This window comes from Typha angustifolia, chromosome 8 (assembly GCF_048772165.1).
Source record: "Typha angustifolia cultivar Huaian chromosome 8, ASM4877216v1, whole genome shotgun sequence".
Lineage (NCBI taxonomy): Eukaryota > Viridiplantae > Streptophyta > Magnoliopsida > Poales > Typhaceae > Typha > Typha angustifolia.
This window is the reverse complement of record NC_133246.1, coordinates 12,392,529-12,412,328: the sequence shown is the minus strand read 5'-3', so window position 1 is coordinate 12,412,328 and position 19,800 is coordinate 12,392,529. Positions and strand designations below refer to the sequence as shown.

At 36.6% G+C, this 19,800-nt stretch overlaps 2 protein-coding genes across 2 annotated transcripts; both read right to left on the bottom strand.

Moving 5' to 3' along the window:
* Positions 1 to 1,446: 1,446 nt before the first annotated feature.
* On the bottom strand, positions 1,447 to 10,443 carry LOC140764818 (serine/threonine-protein phosphatase PP1). Its single transcript, XM_073103606.1, has 4 exons — positions 9,980 to 10,443; positions 6,657 to 7,216; positions 6,137 to 6,349; positions 1,447 to 1,768 (listed from the first exon to the last, which is right to left on the bottom strand). Exons 1-4 carry the CDS (start codon positions 10,161 to 10,163, stop codon positions 1,754 to 1,756), a joined length of 972 nt encoding a protein of 323 aa, XP_072959707.1. The 5' UTR covers positions 10,164 to 10,443; the 3' UTR covers positions 1,447 to 1,753.
* A 4,288-nt stretch (positions 10,444 to 14,731) lies between these two features.
* Positions 14,732 to 16,572, bottom strand: LOC140764943 (UDP-glycosyltransferase 88B1-like). The gene has a single exon (XM_073103815.1). The coding sequence runs from the start codon at positions 16,382 to 16,384 to the stop codon at positions 14,957 to 14,959; it is 1,428 nt and encodes a 475-aa protein (XP_072959916.1). The 5' UTR covers positions 16,385 to 16,572; the 3' UTR covers positions 14,732 to 14,956.
* Between the last annotated feature and the right edge of the window lie 3,228 nt (positions 16,573 to 19,800).

Sequence of the window (19,800 nt, the reverse complement as noted above, 5' to 3'; positions counted from 1 at the left end):
CAATGGAGGAGAAGGAGGTTGATGGAGAGGATGAGGTGTCAGGCAGCTTGTCGATGAAGGCTGACACAGAGGGAGAAGGTGGCAGTGGCTTGCCAATGGAGGCTGATAGAGAGGAGAAAGTGGAGGCGGCTTGCCGGCAAAGGCCAATAGAAAGAAGGAGGTGGCAAGGGTTTGCTGATGGAGGCCATCGGAGAGAAGGCTGTATAGGTGAGGGTGGGCTAAAGGCAAGGGTGATGGGTGATGAGTGAGGGATGGAGGGTGAAGCGATCGGTTGGGGTGAGGGCTATGAGCGGTGGATAGGGCTATGAGCGGTGGATAAGGGTGATGGTCTATGTACCCTTTCACGAGGGTGGTGTATGTAGATCCTCAGTCAGGAACATAGTGTCTATTGATATCGAGCCGAACTGGCTCTAGTTCAGGCTCAGCTCAATATTAATTTTGAGTTGGTTTCAACGGCTCAGGTCGGCTCGACTCTAATTGAGCCGAACTCGAGCTTCAGCCAAGCCAAACTCGAGCTTTAGCCAAGTCGAGCTCGAACCAAGTCCGAGCTGCTCGTCAAGCTTGTCTACCTTAGCTAGGAAAGAAGATGATGAGATGACTTTTAAATAATATTTTAGATATTTTATTTTTTAAAATTAACTGAATATTCTATATTCAATCCACCGTTGAGTTAAATTTCACTCATTCTGATTTTGAGACATCAAACTCAAAACATAGCAGTCAAACGATAATTACCTATAAAGTATAATGTCAACAATAATAAAGTCAAAATGTAGAATATTTTTAATTAATTTTCCTTCTTTTTATGATGGATAAAAGCAAACTGATGGCAAAATATTTTGACTTTAAAAGTAAAATACAGTGTTCCAATAATAAATATCCACAAGTATAAGACATTTAAAATAATAACAAAATATAAATATAAAGTATTTAATAAATTCTCTCTTCCTTTCCTGATTACCAATGAGAAACTGGTAATAAGTTCGTACACTTTTAAGCTTGATAAGAAGTCAATCATTCACGATGCAAGAAGTAGGGGTGTAATCCTTAATCCAGCCGAGCTCAATTCAACCCATTTTCACTGAGCTTAATCGAGCTTAATCGAGCCGAGCTACGGCCAGCTTGATTGTTTTGACTGCCCTGGCAAGAAGCAGTCCGTGGGCCCATGACGCGATGGCACGTCTCTCCAAAATCGCAATCATCAGGACAGAAACAGCTCCCTAAAGTCAATTTACTATGCTACAGAAGCACAGATAAACTTACACACGCAAGATTTTACCAAAAGAAAGAGAAAAAAAAAATAAAGAGAAAAAATTGTACCTTAGTACATTGAGGTTAATTAGTTATTTAATTGGGTCTGCAAACACATCAATTAGAACAAATTAGGTTATACTCTCTGGAACAGTGGAGCTACTAATAGAGTGATAAGTCTTAGCATTCGACGAGTAAGTGAAACTTGAAACGTTAACTGATAGATTGTGCTGGATTACCAAAACCTACAAACTTCTATATGAACCAATATAAACACAGTATCATTAGCGGAAAGAAAAAAAAAAGATCATCTGACTTCCAGAATAACTTTACAAATTCTGGCCATAGCTTCAGATTGTTGGCCAAATAGAGAAAAAACACCAACCCCTCCCAGTTCTCTTGAATCGCATGACCAAGGACTAATATGCCCGATAGCTGAACCTTGATTCCACCAAACTCATGAAGAGATCCCAGAAATGCTGTCACCTCGTTCACCTTCTTGTTATCCTTTCCCACCCTAATGAAGTTAAAATTATGAAATCAGCACAATCCCCACATGTAGTACACATGCAGCACAACTTAAGACTCCAGAACCAACTTTCCAAATGTATAACATATTAACTAGAGAAAAAGGAAGGAGGGAGAGAGAGATCCGAAGTAAAGGAATGGTAAAAACACAAGGAAAAAAAATTACACTTAAACTCTTTAAACTATTGCCTATTTTCACTATACCGTCACATTTATTTTTTATCGCACATTGACTCTCTTAGCTATGTAATATTTTCGAAGTCTATTAAAATTTTCTATTAAAAGATAAGATAATTCCACTAAGATAATTCTGCTTAGACCCTGAACTTACACTATTCTACACATACACTCCCTAAACTTTTTAATTACCCACACCTCCTAAACTAAAAAAGTTATCCGCATATACCTCTTTAAACTGAAAAGGAAGATAACTGTATAGATCTCTAAACTTAAAAACTTTTTAGATCAATTGGTGTACGTGGTAAAATAAATTCAAAAAGTATATACAAAAAATAATAATAATTCGTAACGTCTAAGTAAAATTATCCCTTAAAAGATATCACATAATTATTCACTCTAGAGACTATTTTACTATTATTTTAGATGAAAGAAAGAAAAATTTAGGATAAGATGACTGCAATATTTTTTCATTAACACCATCAGATGGTGAGAAACATTAGATAGTTGAGAAGGTCAAATTATCACAAAAAAAATAATAAAAGAATCTATATGAAAATATAGCTATATTTAAGGATCTAGGTGTTAGCCTGTTAGGTGTTCTTGATCCAAAAGATAACTATAAAGGACAACTTGTGGAAGTATCAAAAAGAATCTCTTTAGCAGCTCGTGGAAATAAATGACAATCTACACTGAGAGAAAGTACTCTGTTCCCAATAAAAATAAAAGAATCTATATGAAAAAATAAGCTATAGTTAAGGGTCTAGGTGTTAGGTGTTATCGATCCAAAAGATAACTCTAAAGGACAACTTGTGGAAGTATCAAAAAGAATCTCTTAGCAGCTCGTGGAAATAAATGACAATCTACACTTCTTTAAAGACCAATCACCCAGGAATGAATTAAACTTAATGTACATCCATTTATGAGATGGCGCAATTAAGTGACAGCTCCAGGTCATGTCTGCAATTCGATAACTTTCCAAATTTTGACACATTTAATGGAAAATAACTAGTTGCCATTAGAATAATTATGCATAGCAACCGAAGCCTGTACAAGCCATTGTTTAAAGTAATATGGATGACATGGAGTATATTACTTAGCATCTAGTAAGACCTCACCAAGAGCCTAAAAGCTTGTTCCAAGAGAAGAAGCTAAAAAGACAAGGATGAAGCAAGAGCAACAAGAGAAGAGAAAATGCATGAAGAAGCAAGGAATCTAATAAACTTAGACGCACCTACAACCTATTTATATGGTCAATTCTGTAATTCAAGAAAGCATGCACAATTTTGAACTATCAATTATAAATATCAGACGATCCTCTGATGTGAAAAAACATGACCATTAGAATTCTGAAAACGATAATGGTTAGAAAGAGAGAAAAAAAGTGATTTCACATCTTCATTCTCAACTTAGGTTTCACATTGGAGATAAATCTAAAAAAAAAAAAAGTTCTTCATTAAAGTAAAAAAGAAATGGCATATATATCCTATATTTAGACCTTATAAATAACCATAAGCAAATAACACCCTGAAGAATTACAAAAAAATATACATATAGAACCCTAAACACCATAAAAGCAAATATATAATAAAACAACTGACTTAATACTAATTTCTTAAAGGACTGCACTGATACATGTGCCTATGTAATATGTCATTGATGTCCGCATCATTCTCCCCGAGTGGGAGAGAATTTGACTATGTCAAGTGTGTCCTTTGCAGTATTCATATTGCTCCAGTCCTACGATTTCCTAACACTCCAAATCACTTCATTCAAGTTAAATATTATCAGATTCAGGAATAGGTTTCACACCTCCACCCTCAAACAAGAGTTTCATGCTCAAGTTTTTTCTAATAATAAGATTTGTCCTTAGTGACTTTGAGCAGTGAAGACTTTCCTCATACTATTTTAGCATGTCGAGCTCTTACCACTCTAAGTCACTTCACTCAAGCCAAATATCATCATGCTTAGGGATAGATTTCACACCTTCACCCTCAAGCTAGAGTTTCACACTCAAGTCTTCCTGATGCAAAAAAGTTTTAAAAAGGGCACCGATCATAAGGATAAGAGAAGAAGTCATGGAGATTCAATAGGTTAGGGATTGGAGGTTATAAGCAAACGACAATAGGTAGTGGAGTTCAGAGAAGATGGCATTGGCGGTGGTGGAGAGCAACTCTGGCGATGTCACCATCGATAAAGAGTGACACTAGCGATGACAGCATCAACAGAGAGCACAATTGGCGGCGACAACATCAATAGAGAAGTTGCTAGCTGTGGAGAATTTGATGAAGAAATTGGGCTAGGGATAAGGTAGGTTTAGATATGTTGAAGTCGAAGATGACTTAAGGCTAATTGGTCGGATTAGGTTGGGTGCTAATAGATTTGAAGATTGAGTGTTGGTAAGTTGAATTAGTTTGGGTTTTAGGCTTGAGTTCAGGTGAGTTTGAGTTTAATAGATTGGAGAAGGTGAGGAAATTTTGATATTTTGAAGGAAGTGAAAATTCAAAATGTTGGTAAATATAGTAAGAAAGAAAACACATTTTGATATTTTCGAGGAAAAATTTAAATTTCAAATTTCGGGAGGTAGTCTTTGGATAGTTAGGATTTCTTAGGAGGGTTAGGAAAAAAATATTCATTGTAATCCAAGGAAAAGATAATCCATTAGAATTTGCAAATTGAAATTCAAATTTCAAAATTCATGAAATTCAAAAATTCAAAACTTTAAATTCACAAAATTCAAAACTTCGAAATACATGAATTTCAAAATTTTAAAATATCAAAATTCTCAAAATTCTTTGATATTTGTTTCTTTTTTGTTGCTCACCTATGGTAGAGAAAAAGATTGATCTAATAACGATGAATTATTGGATGATGCACGAACACACCACATCTGGCCAGATTTTGCTTCGCAACTTTGTAATGATGATTAGTTCTTTTCGTTCGTCCACAACAGTGATCTCATGCAAATGTAGTAAAGTTTGTGATAATCTGGAAGGCAGGCCATCTATACCCAGTGGAAATGGTGATAAAAGTTGAGGAAGATGGGTAGCACGAGTAAATTAATGGGCGACTAAAAGAGAAAAGATGGTTTGGAGAAGATTTGAATCCTAAAATAACCGTTGCTCTGATACCAAAATGATGTGAAACAACAGATCATCAGAATTCTAAGAACGATGATGGTTAGAAAGAAAAAACGAATGAGATTTCACACCTCCGTTCTCAACTAGGTTTTATACTCAAAACTTACATTGAGGATAAATCTCAAAAAATTTCATCTCTTGATTAACCTTGATTGAGAAAAAGATGACCTATATATAAACACAATAAGTAAATAACACCCTAAACAAAAGCAAAAAAGCAAATATAACCTAAACATCATAAATAACAAATATATAATAAAGATGATTAACATAAGACTAATTTTCTAAAAAAAGAAACTATACTGATAGATATGCCCGTGTAATATGTTATTGATGTCTGCATCATACTCAGCAATACAGAATAGGATATTTGGTAATGGATGTGCAAAAACCAAAAAGTAATAATAGCATAAGCTGGCATAGATATGGGATCTCTAAGGTGCCATTAGATAGCAATTTTGTCTTATGAGTAAGAAATCCACTCTTTGCATCACAAAAATAAGGCTGTTTATCATCACTAGACTCTAGAAAAGAGAATCAATTTCATATATTTGATCCATTAGTTAGCATCAACGCATTCAAATTGTTATGAACCTCAAATTCTATCAAATACTTTTCAAATGCTATGTGTCAAATTTCACAAATAGTTGATCAGCATTACAAGATTATTTACTTTACAAGATTAAGAAACACAAAACTGTAATTCAGCAAATAAGCTAGGTGCATTTGATCACAAGAGAGAAATGGTCATGAACTTGAAATAAACTCACATTAGACGACTGGAAGAAAAATCTAAAAAGTAAAATGGAAGATGCATTTTCATCTCCACAAGAAGAAAAGCACAAGGATTCCACATTGCAAATATATATAAAATAACCAATAAATTTTAAAGAAGAATGCAAACAGAATTTTTTTTCACCCAGTCTCAATTTTAACTAACCATCATCATGATAATGCTGTTTTAGCACTTAAAAGTAGATGGATGCTCTTATACCTTACACAGTCTTATAACAGATGAGAAGGGAATGCTAACTTATTACCTTTCTAGGAGGTGTTCCTGGTTTCAATAAATTATTGCCAAATCCCATTTTCCCTTTTTTATCAGATGGTTTGAGAATTTGAAATGAACATGTTAGAGTATCATCTATGCTCATCATGGCACCGGCATTATCAAACTCGCCACAATAGTTAGGGGCAGAAAATATGGTCACCAGCTGTCGCTTAGCAAAAAATTCATAACCATCTTCAACAACCTGTCCAAAAAGGTCATCCATGAATCACTGATATAGATATCATATTGCTAGAAATAAATGAAATAAACAGATATTCATTCATGCCTCGTGATTGACATTTTAATAAATAGGAACAAAAGCACCAGACCTATCAATTTCTTAATCACACACTGTAAGATGCTAATCTAGAGGGCGACTTGATACAACCAGCAGAGTCATTATCTCAAGGAAAGAGTAGGTCATTGTATAACCACATCATCATGTTAAAAGCATTTTACTAGAAGGTTCAATTGTGCAGAAACAAATAATGAAGGATGTTATGAAGAACCTGGTGAGCTCTGCAGATGAGGTCTAAGTCATGCTTCTGAAGGAACTCAGCGACTTTGTCAGCTCCAAAGGTAAAAGAAACACCTCTATCATTTTCACCCCATCCATCAATATCTTTATCAGGGTCTGACCATAGCAGATCACAAAGCAAACCTTGATCAGGAACATCCATAGGACGAGCAATATTCCGTATCTGATCCAAGTTCTTCAAATCTGGAGATAGCCCCCCATGCATGCAAAGGATCTTTTCATCAATAAGTGCAGCCACAGGAAGGCAGTTAAAACAATCTGTGAAAACCTTCCACAGGCGAACACTAAACCTCCTCTTGCACTCATCGTAGAACCCATAGATACGATTGATGGAAGCACATTCATGGTTGCCTCTCAGAAGAAAGAAGTTTTCTGGGTACTTTATCTTATATGCAAGGAGAAGGCATATGGTTTCTATGCTTTGCTTACCACGATCAACATAATCCCCAAGGAACAAATAGTTAGCTTCTGGTGGGAATCCACCATATTCAAATAAGCGAAGAAGATCCGAATACTGGCCATGAATATCTCCTGTATCCCAAAAAGATAAGGTCACATACACTCCATGCTCCACTAGACATTATAACCAACAAAGGCATAATATGGTTCCCGGGAATATTGAAACAAAATTGAGAGAGAGAGAGAGAGGTGCACCAATATGAATGCTAGAGGAAATTTTCTTCTCTAAAACAGTTCTTACATGCAATGAGAATGATGTGCTTGGTTCAAAGATAGAGAGACCTCCATACTAAGCTCCTTATTTTGAGTGTCAAAAGCCCTAGAATTACCTATACACTTTCTTTGCATCAGCAAATAAGAAAATAAATTCTCTCTATGTATAATATATCATACAATATAATGCCAATAAGTGGACAATGTGACTTTTAGGACCAAGAAAATTTACATATGCCTACTAATGGACATCAATGAAATTGGTCATTAAATGTCATCAGTTGAGCAGCATAGGAAAATTATTTTAAAGAAGAAACAAAGTTTGGATATGAGAAGCACATTTGTGAGCTGTCAATTTTATGCTTCATTATAGTGAAAATAACTTTAGAATCAATTTAAGGGTTTAAGTTTACAATAGTAACGAGAAATAGCTAGATTACCTTTTTGCCCCAATTGTAGACCCTTCTATTAGTTGATGAAGAGAGACAATGTAAATGTACTGAGAGAGAATTGGCCGTTGGGCATCCATTCCCGTGCATGGCCTAAAATGTCTCTGTCGGATTGTTGGGTTTTAGGGATTTTGGTTGTAAATGTAAAATTTAAATTTGTTTCCGTGAGTTTAGTTGATGCGTTGGCTATTCATTATCTTCTAGACCTTTCTTCTTCTCTAGTCTTCTGCCCTCAATAGTTACACTTCCCATTAAATCTTAAAGCAGCAATAAACTTCTCCTGCTCACAGTGTCCTAAAATCTAGAATAATCAGCAACTTATCAATTTACTGCAGTACACCACCTGACAGCGCCCCGGAAAAGTGACATTCACCAATGTACTTGTGTATTCTGGAGGATGAAAGCAGAAAGTTTCCCACTTGTGTGCGCAATCATACTTAAAAGGAGAGGTACTGATTGAAATACATACAGAAATAAAGGGTTGAATTACCACAAAAAAAAAAAGATTCTTCTTACTAAAAGATAATGATTTGATCAGGCACATTTTGGGGAAAAAGGAATGGTCTTCTTTAATTGATCATAAATAGGTTTATTTGATTAGAACATGGGAACATGAATAGTAGTGGTGGCGAATAAGAGGGGAAATTCTTGAAAGACAAAAGAAAAAAAAAATTACTTCAAAGGAGCTGCACAAATGTAAATCTGTATATAGGAAACACCTTCAAAAGAATGGAAGACGAATTTTACATAGAGAAATACATACACATGTTTGTTTCTACCTATAAAACAACTTATTATTGCTCAGCTTATACCATTGCAAATCATAGATAGAGCCAGGTATATGCATCTTCATTTATATATTTGTCATATATACACTAATGTATGTTTACTACAAAAATAAGAGTTTGATTGAATATATCATTTGCAGCAAGGCCTTAAATATGAATTTTAGTTATCATTTCATGCATAACATAAAAAAAATAGAGTATTATCCAAAGGCTTTGAGCAGGAACGTAAAACCATTTTGCATACAGAACCACTACGCATGTCAAAAACATGATTAGAGAAGAAACCATAAACTGAAGTATCCCTCCCTACTTACTGCAATCAAGAGAACTATTGAGAAATACTTAAAATTAATATGAGAGTAACACCTAGCAAATAGGGTTAATTACATTTTGACCCCCTCAACTATATTATTTTCACTGCTGCAAGAAAAAAATGGACAAATATATCCCAAGAACTATCTAAATGTATAACTATACCCCCCATAGAAAATATTTCATTAGAAATCTCGTTAGAAATAATCTTAAAAATTTACCTAACTCAATAGATAGACAAAAATGCCCTTATAGAATCTTCTTTCAATATCTCTTCATCTTCTCTTTTAATAGCCTCTACAATAACTTTTCCAAATATCAAACTCTAAACCAATCTTCTCTAATTTACTAATCTTCTCTAATTCCTTTAAAATCCACTTCTAGGAGAAGGGATGAGAAAGCAAAGACAATTTTTACCATCTAATTAGTTACTTATAATCTTTTAATATTTTCTATCAAAATGTGTAATGGAGGAAATATAGTGATACAATTAGATAATTCAGGGGGTGTATGCACTTTTTTCTTGACGGGTGAAACTGATACATTCTTGAAGAGGTGAAAGTGATTAAGAGTGATAATTGTGTGTGTTGGTGGGGGGGGGGGGGGGCGGGGGTCAAAATGTAATTGACCCTATAAAATATTATTAAACATTAGAGACGTTCGAAGAACCAAGATGGTAATTGAGTTCCTCATCAAGATTTACTTGCCCGTATTGTTGCCTCAACATACTACTGTGAAAAGATTATTTCGTAGAAGGTTAACACGTCCGAAGACCAACTAACTAGTAACAAAGGCTTGCAACTTAATCCATATCAGTTAGAAAAATACACCCCAAAAGTAATATAACAGAGCATCAAAAATAAGAAAACAAATTATTGAAGATGATCTTTCACAAACCCAACAAAAGATGATAACATAAACATAATGATAGCACTTACTGAGTAGTAGCCAAACACCTAAACCCAGGTCAAAATCCTACTTCTTCAATCGAGAACGCTTCTTGAATTGAAACACAAATTGTGACAAAACGGCACGAAGAAAAACAGAAAAATCGAATGTTATCTAATTCTTACCACAGATCTTGATCGGGGCTTCGAGCTCCAATAGATTTGGCTGGTTGAGGAAGATCTCCTTTGATGTGGCGCACAGCTGCCGGATCTCGTCGTCCTTGAGCTGCACCTGCCTCGTCGTCCTCCCATTCCTCGCGTTGACGAGCCGCCGGATGATCTCATCCAACGCCTCCTGGTCCATCGTCATCTCTAAAACCCAAATCCAAACCCTAACCCTAGCTCTCCTCTCCGACGATCAAAGGGAAGAAAGAAAACGAGACCGGAGAAAAAGGAGCGGATGATAAGTGCACTCCTCTTTTTTTATTCTCCGATAAGTGGTCAAAATGGCAACAAGGGAAGAGTATTGGAGGTGTAGGCGCGCGGGTTCGGCTCTTACCCTATGCGCGTTCCTTCCCGCCTTCGTCCGCAGGGGAAATGGAGGAGTGGTGATATCTACGGAGCGGTCATCATCCGGTTGAACCTTGGAGGCCCCAGGAGCAGATAGCATGGCACCGGCCCTAAATAAAATCCTAATCACAAATAACTCCAGAATTGACACGTTCGAATCCGTCAGAGACACGTGGCAATTTGTCTAACGATAGGGACATTGGGCCACCGGCAGTGGATCTTCCAATAGGAGCCCGATTTTTTTTGTTATAATCGCATGAACAAATGGTAAGCAGAAAGTAAGTTCACCTTGCTTTATTGATTAAGCCTAGCTAAACTTGATACTTCTTCTCCATATCCCATATATCTTTGATTTTTAAAATGTCTGTCACTAGAGCAGCTTTTCTTTTTCTTTTTCTTTTTTCTCTTTTCTCCTCTTTTAAAGTGTATGTGTTATATAATATTCTGGACTTTTGCTCATTTTTCCTATAAGACTATTTTTTTTATTTATTTTTGGGACACTTTTGACCCTTTTAACTATATAAAATCTCTCAAATACTTATTTTTCTAGTTGTCTATTTATTTATTTTTATTACAAATAATTATGAGAATATGATATCATCTTTAGGCCCCATGAAACTATTTTGCCTTTATATAAAGGAAAGAAAGTGTAAAAATTTGACAATAAAATTGTTTTGCACTTATATGTAAGTATTCTATTTATGCGCTCTGCAACACTGTTCTACTCTGATATCTCTAAAACAATCTTCTTCCTTCTTATTTCATTATTTATGTACAACTCTTAAGTTAGATATTCACTTTTATTGTCTAACTTAGATATTTTAATTTAAATTGTATCTCATTTTTAACTAAAACTTTCTACTTTTTAAATACCTCAAATCAAAAGTTTTCTAACTGAATATATCATATATGAAATTAACATAATAAAGAGTTACTAAGAGAATATAACTGAGTTAGTCCTAAATATCAACAAGTTCCAGTTTCAAGACTTTGGTGTCCTTCCAATATTTGTTGTTAAATTGATATTTTTTTCTACTTCTCAAAAATGCAATATGAGACCATTTAATTTTCGTTTGATATCATCATTTTTGTCTTTTATGTGCCCAAGTCTATTATGTCACGTCATAGTGTATATTGTGCAAATAGTCGAATAGGTGAGGAAACCGAAACAAAATCCTTCGCCCTTAAACAAATATAAATGAAATAGCAATAATTTGGGGCAAACTAAATATTAGCAAAACTAATATTAATATGAGAACTCCAAATCTAAGATGCTGGTTGTAGAGAACTTCTAATATCCAAGCTAACCACAAATAAGAACACCAAATAGATGCAAACCACAAAGAGAAAAGAAGGAGAGACAAAATTTACGTGGTTCGACGATGTGCCTACGTCCACGGGCGGAGCAATCTTCAATCCACTATACAAATCTCCAAATACAAAGAGTTTATAACTCTAATTCACTCTAAACAATGGTGGCTCTCTCCTACAAGTTTTTCTCTTTTGTAAAACACCCACACTAAACCCTAAAATCCAATATTTCTATTCATAAGACTAGTTCAAATTGGGGATTTTCGCATGGCATTCGAACACCCACAGAACGCGTTCGAACACGCCTAGGAATTCTAATGCAAAATGCAGACTGACATTCGAACGCCAAGGCCCCATTTGAACACCTACATCAAGTTTGCTCTTGGGTTCATATTCACATTCGAAGGTGGCTAGGCCATTCGAACGCCTGCATCGATAGCCTCTGTCTGGAAACTGCGTTCAAACGCCCCCAAGGCCCATTCGAACGCACTGGCACAACAAGTCTGCAAAATGCTAAAATCTGGATTTGAACCAAACTTCAACAGTATCATTAACTCCAAATAATGTTAATGCAATTACATTGTTATTAGATATCGTGTATAAGGTCCATTTATAATTGTCTTGGGCTATGACCACATATCCTTTTATGAGCTTCCATAAGTCATTAGTAAATATTATGATATGTCTTAAGTCTGACAACTGACCGATAGAAATTAAATATTTAGCTAATTTAACACATATCTTACATCTTTGTAATTCATATCTAACCCATTAGCTATCTTAACATAGTGTATCACTCTTTTAAGTGATATCACATAGTTTATCATTACTAAGACATATTTTTTTATACTTTTCCTATAGAAAGTTATAAAGTAAAGATATGTTTAACATAAGATAAAAGGATGTAGCTAAATCTAAAGTTCAAGATTCACTTTGTTTATTACAAGAAAGAATTAGTACATCATGATTTAAAGAGGATTCATTAGTTAGAATTATTGAACTCTTTTTCTAACTATATTTTGAATTGTTCTTTCTCGGTTAGGCTTCGTATGCATTGTTCCACTCTTTCTCTTTTCTCACATATTTTTTTGGTGCCCCATAGTCATCCTTGATATGCACTTTTTTGTCAAAGTTTTAACACCCTTGCAAAGGTCTTAAAAACTCTTCATTGATTTTAACAGTCTTGTGTCATTATCATTTTTCTTTATGGATCTTCCTTCATTTCAATGTTCAAAGTATTTTCTAACAACGAGATATTTTTTCTTCTGGACTCTATTAATAAAACTGTCACTATGTCACATTTCAAGCTACATAATCCTAATGAGTTACTCACTGTCATAACCATATAGTCCCAACTATTTAGTAGACCAAATAATGACAGGGCCATAACTTCCTTACCAAACTTGATATCAACTGATTTATGACAGTACATTTGGATGTTTCATTACACTACCACCTTTAGACATCTTTATGTTGAACAATTTCTTAAACTAAAGTCAAATATTTTTTATGCATCCCCATCAAAATCGTCATAAGATCTATAGTTGTTTTCCCCTTAGAGATGTTGACGCCACCAATGTTGCAATCGTAAGTCGGATTGCCACTAAAGCCTTTTGATCTAATATGTTGAAGCTCAACTTTGTATTGTCCATGTTTTTGGATTTATTTGCAATTTCATCTAAAAGGCAAATACATATCATTCAGATAGAAGTAATCTTCCATAAGCATTTTCCACAAAGCAAGGTTGGTCCATTGAACTTCTCAATTTGAGACTTTCCTTGTTCTATCATTGCTTTCACTTGAACTACAATCCAACCACTTATACTGGCTATTGGGAGACAAAATACGGAACACGAGAAAAAAAAAATAAAGTAAATAAGAATATATTGATTTTATGTGGTTCACTCAACTAGGGCTAGGAGAAATCGTCTCAATTGGAAACCTATGACTTTATGTTCTTACTCTCCTTTTCTCTTTACATTTATATTACATTGTCATTTTATAGTTTTAGACTAATGTGAAATTATCAAATTTTGTATCCAAACTTAACCAAAAAAAAAAACTTTAAATTTTTTTTTATAAAATATTAGAGGAATTTTTTCACTATAATATATTAAAATTATCATAACTACCCTATCCCTCTCTTAAATTTACTTACTATATCTTATTTTTTGAATTTTAATAAGGAAAAAAATTACACTTTACCTCCCAGTTTAAGCTCAATTTCATAAAACTAAAGGGTGTAAATGAACCAAGCCTGGACAAGCTAGCCCTAGCTTAGGCTTAGTTCAGCTCAACTCTAGTCGAGCCTGAGCTCGAGTCCGAGCTTGATTGGTGAAGGAGAAGGCGGCACAATTGTAGCTTGTTTATGTTGGAAGAGAATGCGACAATAATTACAACTTGTTAGTGTTGGAGGAGGAAGTCGAAAGAGGAGGATGTTGGAGGAAGAGGTTGGGTTTGTTGGATAAAATATTATTAGACTTAGGATTAGATAGAGATAGTGGCCATTGAATCAAAGAACTAATGGATATAAATATATAGTATATAGAAACAAATATATATTATAAATAAATATTATATTTGAAAACCTAGGTGATATGGCCTAATTTAGGCTCAGCTCAAAATTCAAATTGCGTCTTAAAATAAGCTCATGCTCGCCTCAGTTTCAGTCAAACCGAGTCGAGCTCGAACTTTAGCCGAGGCGAGTCCATATCGGCCTTTTGGTTAAGTTTAAAGTTTTTGCCTTGAGTATATCTCTTCTTATATGCAACATGTATATCAACTCTGATTTTGAGCATAAAACCTACTGTTCTCTTTGAAAAGAAGGAAAAGTTACGATTCATTAGAATTTAAGGTTCTCATACTTTTGGAAGCAAAAGGGTGCATATATCATTAATTTAAATGTTCTAAAAGTAATCATGGTAATCAAGCAGCCGAGGGACCGAGTAGTGTTTTTGTGCATGAATGTTCATAGTAGAAATAATTTTTTTTAAAAAATAGAATAATTTAGAGTATTTTCTATATATAATATGGTGGATATAAAATAAAATTCAAAAGGGGTAAATGTTATTTTGGTCTAAAGTACTTGAATAAATACGAGGGATACATTTAACTTATTTTCTCATATTTGCCCTGTATAATCAAACTAACTATTCTCTCACCTCACTATTCCAATGTTCCATTCTTATTCCTAGTATTAAATCAAACAAATCTTATTCTCCGCAAAGGACAAGGAATAAGGTATGCTTATCACATTAATAAACACAGCTGAGAACATTGCACTTATCCTACTAACCCTTTCCACTTATCAGCTACCTCCTTCAACGCCCTGTACGAGGAGCCCCCCTCCTCCATCGCAGCCCTCGCCGCCGACTTCATCCTCGCCGTCCGATCCCTCAACCGTCTCCCCTCCTCCGACTCCATCAGCCATCGGATCTTCCTCTCCACCTCCTCCGCCCCCACCACCGCTCTCTCGTACCCTTCGATCCCCACCCCGATCCCCAACTCCTCCTCCATCACCACCTTATTCATGCGCTGCTCCGCATACAGCGGCCATGCGACCATCGGCACCCCGGCCCAGATCCCCTCCAAAACCGAGTTCCACCCCGCGTGTGTCACGAACCCCCCGACCGCCACGTGTCCCAGCACCTCCACCTGCGGGGCCCACGTCTTCAACACCAGGCCCCTCCCCTTCGTCCGCTCCACGAACCCCTCCGGTAAGACCCGGTCGAGGTCCGGCTCGGCCGGCCTGTCGTAGAGCCGGGTGGTGTCGGCCGCCACCCTCACCACCCACAGGAACCGGTGCCCGCTGTTCTCCAACCCGCGCGCGATCTCTCTGATCTGCTCCTCCGTGAACACGCCCAGGCTCCCGAAGCAGAGGAACACGACGCTGCCACATGGCTGGGCGTCCAGCCACTGGGCCGACTCGTGCCGGGTCTCACGTTTACCATCGCGTATCACCGGTCCGACGCAATAAACCGGCGGAATCGTCCGGTCCGGGAGGCAACTCCCGGTTCGGATAGCTTCGAGCGCCCTCGGCTCGAGCGACTCGAAGGAGTTGACGAGGATTCCGTCGGCCAAAGGCAAGCGGGAGAAATGGCGGATAAATCCCTTATACGCAGAATCCTCGCGGTCCAATAGCGGGAGCAGCATATCCGAGGCAGGGATAGGGGGGAGGCCGGGGAATATGATGGGGGTCTTATCCATGTCCTTGAAGCTGGATGAGATTCGGGCGTGGAGGATAGGGAAGTGGAGGAAGGAGGCGAGGGCGGAGGCGTTGGAGGTGTAGAAGAAGTAGGCGGGGATGGAGAGCTGCTCGGCGACGTCGAGGGCGTCGGTGCAGAAGAAGTCGAGGATAAGTGCGCGGATAGGGGAGGATGATGAAGCGGATAAGTTTTTAAGAGTGGATAGGAGGTTGGGGTTGGATAAGCGGAGGAGGTCGAAGGCGAGGGCCTCGTGGTTGGGGGAGTTGTTTGGGGGAAGCTTGGTGATGGAAGGGAGGCGGACGAAGGAGATGGATGGGTTGGAGGAGATGGCTTTGGGGATGAATCCAGCGGTGGCGGCGCCGGTGTGGAAGGGGGGCTCGAGGACGAGGACGACGACGGAGAGGCCGTGGCGGTGGGTTAAGAGGTTGCCGAGCTCCACCATAGAGACAAGGTGGCCCATCCCCGGGGATGGGAAGAGGACCACCGTGGAATTGGTATTAGCCATTGGACTGATTCGTTGGTCTTTGCTTTCATCGAGACGGAGACGGGGTTTTCTTTTATAGGAATTTCTTGGCGCGCAAAAGTTTCGATTAATTCATTTTCTTTCGCTTAATTTATATTTAAAACTGCTACCTACCTTATCTCCTGTAGAATTATTACCGCTAGTCATAGATCCAAATTTTATGTTCCACTCTCTCTATCTCGAATAAGACGATAAAATTAAGAATTACTCACCATTTGTGATTAAATTTTAAAATTTTTATATATCACACCCTATATTTTATCTATTTTATGATTAGTACTCCATCTTTGGGGATTTTATAACGCGTCCCCTCATTTTTTTTCTATAATATTCATTTAACATTATAATATTACTTTAGCTAACTGACATTAACCATGTTATATGGTTTATGTGACTCTAGTTCAAAGATTACTAAAATATTTCTGATTTAACCTAAATCCCGACAAAATCCTTCTTCCCCAAACTAAATCCTAACCCCGTAAAATCTAAACCTCTTATCTATAACTAAACCCTACCTCACAAAATTATAATATCAAAACCCACAAGAATCCCCCAAAAATTTTACCACGTATAAATCTTAGAAGCTTCCCCCAACTTTACATATTTTTCTCCATCTCTCCGGCTCAAACCCTTTTTTTCTCTATCATTCTCTAAATTTTCTTCATCTCCCTCCCCATTTTCGAGGTCGCAAGCAACAAAATTGACTTGGCATTTAAGGAACTCTAAGATCTCCATGGCTCGGAGTTTGGAAGCTCTAAGATTGGCTTGGCATTTAGGTGGTGTTCTCCATGATTTGAAAAAAAAAATAAAAAGTATGAATGTTCGAGTTATAAATAAAATTAGAGATAAGTACAAAAATAATTTAGGAATGTTATAAATTATATAGTGAATTATAACATAATATTCTCTTTCTAGTATCATTCAGTTTAATTATGGTTAGGTTAAGTTAACTCAGGGTGTTAAATAAATATTATAAGAAAATGGAGGGGCTAAAATATATAAAATATAGTGAGTGATCGGTAAAAAATTGTTTTTAAGTTTTATATATTTAGTAGACAGTGAACGTGAAAGTGCCGCGAATCAAGGGAAAATGCATGAAACGATTGCTCTCTCTCTCTCTCTCTCTCTCTCACACACACGGAAGCAATGACGTTTCCAGAGATGAGCTTCTCACTTAGGCCCAAAGTGTCACATTCTTGTATTAGGTGAAAAAAATATTGTATTGACTATTGAAGTCCCCGCCCTTCTCCCTTCGATTGGCTTTTTATGTGGGATAAATTGGTCGTCACACCAGCATGAAGCATGAGTTTTAATTAGCCAAATTACTGGCACAGGTAGCTATGTTGCTATCTTCTCAATTCTCTTGAATTCATAGGAACTCCACTGGTATAATCCAATACTAGAATAAGTTGTCAGAAAAGTTAATGCACTATTGAGATGTTCTACCTAATTTGTCACATAATTTCAATTATCAAAAGTGACGCCGACGTTCGAACGCCAACTAAAATTAGGTCCAATTAGAACACCAACTTTTCTCTCTTTGCTCCTCAATTTCTTCATAGTGTATCTAAAAATCCAACAACAAACAGAGACTTCAGTTAATCAAAATCAACCCCAGCCAGCAAGAGTCCTCGTTGCATAAAGAAAAGGGGACCAATGCATATTAACAGAGATGGAGAAAAAAAAAATAGCTACTATTCATTTGGACCAAGAAAATTTCAATAGAAATTTACTCGGTCAAACCTCGACGTTATAATTTAATTCCATGATAAATTGGCAGATCAACTAAGTGAGAATTATAGCCCCCAATTGCATCTTGTAGATTTTCTTTTCCAACGGCAACTCCTGAGAAAGGCTTTCGTGAGTTTAAATTATACGTAATATTATTAAATATCAATTCATGATGTTTGTCATAAGCTGGGCTAGTAAGTCTCAACCGATAGCCTTCAAGATGGCTTATAAATACTATAGTTGTTAATTAAGATATTTAGGACATCATATGTCTCATAATTAATCCCAGTTTCTTTAATGAGTTATTTCGAAGGCACTTCTGTAGCTCAGCAACATCAAGAGGTTGAAACTTGGTTCATAGTTATGTGGATTTTGAAGGGCCGTTATTCCTTAAAAGTCAATTTGATAGCCTAAAATACCAGTTAGGAAATTGTTAGAACTATATATTGGGCTTCTTGGCCCATTCCTAACCCAAAATCCCTCGCTCTTGCAATCCCCAATCATTATTTTTTCTTCAAATTTATAAAATTAATTATACTTAGATCTTCTAAATTATAACTTTATATATATATATATATGTAACTCTCTTAAATAATTTTTTTGTGACACTCCTAAATTATTAAAAATGTAGGTGGAAAAGCTAGAAAAGACTAACGTTTAGGGTATATATATATATATATAATTTTCAGTTCGTGGGCCTAAAGGATACTTGAAGTTGATCAAGTATCCCAACTGAAGGAAATTCCTATATATACTTGAAGACAGCAGACGTATGCATCCTTTCAAGTTCGTCCTTCCGGATGTACACAATTCTTTCACTGCCTCACTGGCAGCAGCAACAAATTGTTTCATTCTGACACTGAGATCGATAAAATAGTCTCTTCGTGATTTGATAATTGATATACAGCACCACTACTGCAGGCATCTTTTGCATCCATCCAGCTTCCATTTGCAATAGCTTGTTAAATGGCATCCACCTGGCTATAACTATGAGAATATCAATTTGCATCCCTCGGAACAACTTGTCCTACCAATAGGATTAGATATCCTAATCTCACAGAAGGTTAGGAATACTTCCTTAAGGCAGTATTTAACTACGTAAGAAACCTAATCCTAATATGATTGCTCTGGATGCAAGTCCTACTTTAATTCTCGAAGGAGAGTTTAGCAATTTAGTAAGGGATTGGGATTCAGTGCAGTTGGTCGCTTTGATCGTGCATGTTCAAATTCTACGAACCTTTTAATAAATTGTTGGCATAAGTAGAACAGTTATATGTCAACAAGGAGGGCTAACGGGTTCAGGGCGAGATCAATTGTGGATCTCAGCCTCTTCTCACTCACAACAGTTGCTGATCTAATTTTACCCCATCCACACCTCGCTCTATGCCTAACTGTGCCTACCTTGCTTCCAATTCCACCGCCCCGCTTCCAACTCCGCCAGTGGCTTAGATCTAACTTGGTTTTGCCGCATTGAGATTTTTTTCTTTTCTAAGATTAATTGCCCTAAGATATTGTATCTAGGATGTATTAGGTAGATCTGCTACCCTCCACCACTGCTCGTTTGTTTCTTTTCTTTTTTCCTTTACTCTAGGTTCTAGTCGTGGTTTTTTAGGATTTCTCAAATGGGATCTTCTATGTGATTTGTTGTTAAAGTCACTAAACTATAT